The sequence below is a fragment of the Rosa rugosa genome, chromosome 2, assembly GCF_958449725.1.
Source record: "Rosa rugosa chromosome 2, drRosRugo1.1, whole genome shotgun sequence".
NCBI classification, from domain to species: Eukaryota; Viridiplantae; Streptophyta; class Magnoliopsida; order Rosales; family Rosaceae; genus Rosa; species Rosa rugosa.
In genome coordinates, this window is record NC_084821.1 from 8,008,556 (window position 1) to 8,014,167 (window position 5,612).

The 5,612-nt window shown below is 39.8% G+C and overlaps 2 protein-coding genes across 3 annotated transcripts; one reads left to right on the plus strand and one right to left on the minus strand.

Annotated features, from left to right (window-relative positions):
- Positions 1-2,918, plus strand: LOC133732219 (putative B3 domain-containing protein At5g58280). Of its 2 annotated transcripts, none has more exons than XM_062159720.1 (7): positions 1-182; positions 276-344; positions 440-538; positions 607-665; positions 761-920; positions 1,067-1,276; positions 2,424-2,918. In XM_062159720.1, the coding sequence occupies exons 1-7, from the start codon at positions 120-122 to the stop codon at positions 2,652-2,654; spliced, it is 891 nt and encodes a 296-aa protein (XP_062015704.1). In that variant the 5' UTR covers positions 1-119; the 3' UTR covers positions 2,655-2,918. The 2 variants fall into 2 exon arrangements, with proteins under 2 accessions (XP_062015704.1, XP_062015705.1); XM_062159721.1 differs by having other exon boundaries at positions 2-182; positions 276-338; positions 437-538.
- Positions 2,919-3,069: 151 nt separating this feature from the next.
- Positions 3,070-4,754, minus strand: LOC133732220 (large ribosomal subunit protein uL16). Its single transcript, XM_062159722.1, has 3 exons — positions 4,178-4,754; positions 3,447-3,528; positions 3,070-3,316 (listed from the first exon to the last, which is right to left on the minus strand). The coding sequence occupies exons 1-3, from the start codon at positions 4,687-4,689 to the stop codon at positions 3,248-3,250; spliced, it is 663 nt and encodes a 220-aa protein (XP_062015706.1). The 5' UTR covers positions 4,690-4,754; the 3' UTR covers positions 3,070-3,247.
- Between the last annotated feature and the right edge of the window lie 858 nt (positions 4,755-5,612).

The window sequence follows — 5,612 nt, forward strand, 5'->3', positions numbered from 1 at the left end:
AAATTCAAACAGCGCTTCCCCTAAAGCGGCACCCCGCCCACTTGAGTTACCTTGTTCACCACTCTCACACTGACTCGACATATTCATCGCCTCTTGGTTTTTCGTCGTTGGAAGCAAAAATGGTAGCCGCTTACGAAGAAGCTCGTAACAAACGCCTTGAAGAAAACAAGAAGAAGTTTCAGGTCTGTGCCTCAAAACCCCACTTCCACAGTTTTATATAGCTCCAAAAGTTTCAATCTTTATGTTTAACTCCCAGTAATATTTGTGCTTTGAAGGATTTGGGAATCACCCAGGTTTCAAAAACTCTGTCTGACCTCACAGCTTCTGAGAAGAAGCCCCCCCAGGTAAAACCCAAACTTGTGGCCATATTGCTTGTTGTGGGTTTTTGATACTTTTTTAAGTTTGCTGTTGCTATTTGCTAATGTCATTGTTGCTGCAGCAAAGGGCTTGGAAGCTGAAAGCAAAGAACACTGCTTTCGAAGTGGAGCCAAGACGATCCACCCGTCAGCGAAACCCAATTCAAACATATGTTGATGATGTAAGTGGTGGCCATAATTGGTTGAATTCTTCTATAATGGGAAAACCCATTTCTAATCTCTAATGCAGGTTGACATACGCCTTCGAACTAGGAAGAGGGTGAGGTCAAGTTCATCTTCATTTGGAAGGTCGAATATATATTTTCTGCTGTGAAATTTATGGTAGCTTAATTGTGTCTCTCTTGTATAGATGTTGGTAGTGATGTTTTGAAATATATTAACAGCTACCTTGCAAGGCCTTTGGAGGAGTGCCGAATGGCTTCTTATGAAGAAAGGAGTGCTGCTTTCAAAGCTGCAGAGCGGCTTCAAGAGAGTCTGCAATCTGAAAATCCATCTTTTGTCAAATCGATGCTCCGGTCTCATGTCTATAGCTGTTTTTGGTTGGTGAGTTGCAATGAAGTTTGTGTTTTTAGCTTATTAATGGTTGGTTTTAGTTTACAATGCCAATATCGATTCATATTGTGGCAGGACTAGTATTATTGCTTGATTTGCTAATCTACTTGTTTACTAATTCCTGTTCCGATTACAAGGGTCTTCCTTCTAATTTCTGTGAGACTCATCTCCCAAAATCATCGGACTCTGAACTGATACTAGAGGATGAAGATGGAAATGAATATGATGCTAAATACATTGCCAAGAGGACTGGTCTTAGTGGTGGTTGGAGAGGTTTTGCATTGGAACACAAGTTGGACGATGGTGATGCACTTGTGTTTGAATTGGTTGAACCCACAAGGTTTAAGGTAGGCCATATAAAAACCCACTAACTGCATTTTTACATCTAAGATACTGTACCATGTAGCTTACAGTCTAAAATCACACATTCGGGTGGGTTATTGATTAAAATCTGTTAGGAAAGTCGAATTGTTAATGCCTTTAAGGCATGCGCTGATCAGTTATTTGTTTAATGGCACCTGTATATACTTGTATAAGCTTGAATTTTGAGGTAGTTCAAGTATCATGACACTATTCCAGTATCATGAATCCTAAATAAGATTTCAGTATGTATGATTCCAGACTTCTAGTTGCCTGTTCATTTGCCTTTCACGTTATCTTGTTTTCAGTCTATTGTGATTTTGTCGAGGTGTGGATTTCTTTTAGGGATGTGCAAATCTCATATATGGATTCTTTGACAGAGTCCGCATCCATTGATCTGTTAATGTCATTGCATTTGCTAAATATACCTAAAAGTGAGCTAAGATGACACCGATACTTCATGCAAGACATTTCTAGACCTGGTTTTACACAAGGGAAAGATTTGGGTTACCCTTCACATTTTGATCGTTTTTGTTTTTATTTTTGTTCTAGCTTTAAAAAATTTGCACCTTTTAACTCGCACAGATTTGCATTTGGATCTGCATATTTCTAAGTTTTCTATTCTAGGGAGCAACAACTCCGTTGAATAACATCACAAGAAATCTAGCATATCTATGTATACATTTCTGACTGCAACTTTTACTACTTTCTGTTTTCACCTCTTTTGAAGCTACGAGTTCTGTTTAATATCTCTGCTGCAAATCTTAGTATAATGATGTGGACTTCTGTTTCAGTTCTCCATCTTAGTATATCAATGTAGAGACATTTCTGACTGCAACTTTTACTATCTGTTTTCGCCTCTTCTGAAGCTATGAGTTCTGTTTAATATCTCTGCTGCAAATCTTAGTATAATGATGTAGACTTCTGTTTCAGTTCCCCATTGCTCGAGTATAAGCATTCTTCCTCCACACTTAATTAATCAGCTTTAAGTTTGGTAGACTGATGCGTAACTATTAGATTATCATTTTAAGTCGACTGATATACATTTTATGTCATCTGTAGACCGGTTTAAATGTGGTTGAGAATGTGTATTTGAATATCTTTTCAGATATTGATTTTATTTTATATCTGCAGATCTACATAGTTAAGGTGACAACTCAAGAACATTGCAAGAAGGACAAAGTGAAGAGTGCTGGAAAGCCATCAAAGGCAGCCAAGAAGCCTGACCAAGACTCTAACAAAAAACAAAGGTCAAAGAAAGCTACCACTGCTGAAATAATCGACATGAAAACACCCCCAGAGCTTCTACCGGAGAGCCCAAAAAGTGAAGCTGTACTACCATATAGACTAAGGAAGAGAGCATAGGGTGAACTGTAACTAGGAAAGCTTCACAAGTTTTGGCATCCCCTGAAATCCCCTGAAATCGATCAGCACATGGTGATACAGAAAGAGGGGAATAGTTCAGTGCTTAAGGTACTTGATCAACTGTTGAGTATTTTGACTCTAATATGAGAAATTTTATCCAGCTCCAGTATGTTAATGATCCGGGTTATGCATCTACACATGCTGTGGTGAATTCTTATTCATGCATGCATGCATTGAGCATCCATGGTAATGTTTATCAACCAAATTGGTTATGCCCCAAAGTTACCTACGATGTAGTTATCTAGGATTTAGGGTTGGCAAGACAATCAGATAATATTGGTAGCTTACTGATATATAATCCAACCAACAGCTTTCTGATGAGAAAAACTGGACCATCCACAACAGAGACAGGATGTTTAAGCAAAATACTAGTTGAGATACATTTCCCAAAACTTGTGTACCAAATTGAAGCCATAAACTTCAGTCATTAAAAAACAAATGCAAATTTAAAGTACTTGAAACTTTGGAGTCAACAGAATTTAAAGCACAAAAAGAAATTGGATTGCACGAATTCAATTCCTAGACAAGATGTTCTAAGCAGCAGCGTCGATGAATGCTTCACCAGGTTTACGCAGAGCCAAAGATCCGTGGCATCCCAAGAGCTGCAATAACCACATAAGAATTGTTAGTTCATATATTAAGATTCGTAGAACCATATAACCCCAGACTTCAAAAAGCAATAAACTAACCACATGACAAAAAATGAGCTTCATTTGGAAGAAATTTACTAACCTTGGCATTGACACCATCAGGAAGAATGCGTGCCTCTGACTTCAATCTTACATAGTCAACACGGTTGAACTTGGTAAATCCCCTGAAAATTAACAAAGTTGTAACATAAGATTCAATTCCACATAACCGATGAATAAAGAATACAAACGACCACAGACAGCACACAATGCCATGAGCTACCAACGGAACAAAACAAAGACACTGCATATAACACATGTTGAATTTCTGCAGAACTAAAATGAATGCAAAGAACCAACACCAACTGCTTGGTATGAATTGCATCACCGCCCAAAACCAAAACTAATACACTCCAGGCACAAATAATCAATAAATGAGTTCAATTGTGTTGGCGTCATGCTTAAATCCACTATCAAATCATCAATCAAGACCTCACATTTCACAGAACAATGGTTATGATTCACACTAAGACTGTAAACTCAATCTAACAACACTAGCCAACACACAAACTCGAGGGATAAATGCGCAGTTTATGGATGCAATTCTACATCTTCACTTTCATATTTATACTTTGCTAAAGCTAAGCATCAACCAAATCATATTTTCATCAACCAACAGTTAGTCATCATCACTATCCAATTCGACAGATATATCAGCTACCACCAAAACAATTCGATCAACAAACTCAATGAGCACATTCTAGGCTATACAATCGAAATACTTAAACCAATCAACAATCAAATTCAACCAAATCAATCACAGCAAAAACTCACCACTTCCTGCTCTCAATGATCTTTTGGCGACCGGGAAACTTGAACTTAGCCCTCCTCAGAGCCTCACAAGCATTGTTCTTGTTGCTGTCCTTGCACCTCACAGAGAGCAGCACCTGCCCAATATCAACCCTAGCGCAAGTCCCAAGAGGCTTCCCGAACGCTCCCCTCATACCAGTCTGAAGCCTATCGGCTCCGGCGCAGGAAAGCATCTTGTTAATCCTGAGCACATGGAAAGGGTGAACCCTAACGCGTAGATGGAACGCGTCCTTGCCGGCGAACTTGGCCATGTACTTGTTGCAGGCGATACGCGCCGCCTCGAGCGCCTCGCTGGAGACGTTCTCCTTCTCCCAGGAGACGAGGTGGACGCAGAAGGGGAACTCGTCGACGCCCTTCTTCTTCATGCCGACGTCGTAGATTCGGATCTTCGGGTCGGGCACACCGCGGCAGAAGCGGGACTTCGGGTAAGGCTTGTTCTTGATCTGGCGGTAGCAACGGGCGGGGCGGCGACCCATGGCGGCGGATTTTTTGAGCAGGAAAAGAAACCTTAGGGTTTTCAGAGATTTTGGGGTTGGAGAAGAAAATGAGGGGTATGCGATGTATTTATAGGGCCGCCCCCAGCTGAGAATGGTTGCCCTACTACGCGCTTATTTGGGTTGTGTCGTATGGGCTTGCGTCATATTCTATTGTCGGTTTGGTCCATAGTTACGGCCCAAATTGGAGAGTGTGGGCATTGAATGAGACCCAAAAGACAATTCCTCCATAGAAGCTCTTCGATAAGTGCTTTCATTTTCTTTCATTTTTCTTTGTCCAAAGAAAAATACTTCTTTAATTTTTTTGATCAAATAGAAAACTATTTAAGTTTTCTAATCTCTATACTTTTATTAAAAGAAGAGAGTTTACTCTCCATAACTGAATTTTTTTTATAGAAAATTTCAGACAAGTGTCATTTTAAAACTTTAATTAGTCATAACGCCACCTAATCTTTATTGTACACATAAGGCCACTTGTATCTTCAAATTATCTCATTTCTGACAATTATTGCTCTTCACGATGTGGTCCGTGAATGTATATGGATTGGATCAGTAATTACGCATGTTCAAATAATTGTGGTTTGAAGTCTACCACAGATGAGCCTACGAGCATTTAGGATAATGCTTCTTGTTTTGAATAAATGAAGCAATACTACATCAAAAGCGACAACACCAAGGATAATCAGCAACAACAGACTATCTTCAAGATCAAAGTGAAGTAGGTTCGATCTGAGAACAGTGTGGCAGACATGCTCACTAAGTCATTGCCTAAATTCCACTTTCGAGAAACATGTTGGTAGCATCGTTTGCGGAAGTTATCCGAACTCCCATGACCGTTGTCATCAGGGGGAGATGCAGACATCAGGGGGTGATGTCTACATGTATGGTCTCGAAACATGAAAGGT

Bases quoted from the DNA above. Each gene is read 5' to 3' on its own strand.
- LOC133732219 (XM_062159720.1), top strand. From the start codon at position 120: ATGGTAGCCGCTTACGAAGAAGCTCGTAACAAACGCCTTGAAGAAAAC. The intron at 539-606 runs GTAAGTGGTGGC...TCTCTAATGCAG, and splicing joins TTCAAACATATGTTGATGAT to GTTGACATACGCCTTCGAAC. The intron at 666-760 runs GTCGAATATATA...ATATATTAACAG, and splicing joins AGTTCATCTTCATTTGGAAG to CTACCTTGCAAGGCCTTTGG.
- LOC133732220 (XM_062159722.1), bottom strand. From the start codon at position 4,689: ATGGGTCGCCGCCCCGCCCGTTGCTACCGCCAGATCAAGAACAAGCCT. The intron at 3,529-4,177 runs GTGAGTTTTTGC...GTTAATTTTCAG, and splicing joins ATCATTGAGAGCAGGAAGTG to GGGATTTACCAAGTTCAACC. The intron at 3,317-3,446 runs GTTAGTAAATTT...TGGTTATTGCAG, and splicing joins CTGATGGTGTCAATGCCAAG to CTCTTGGGATGCCACGGATC.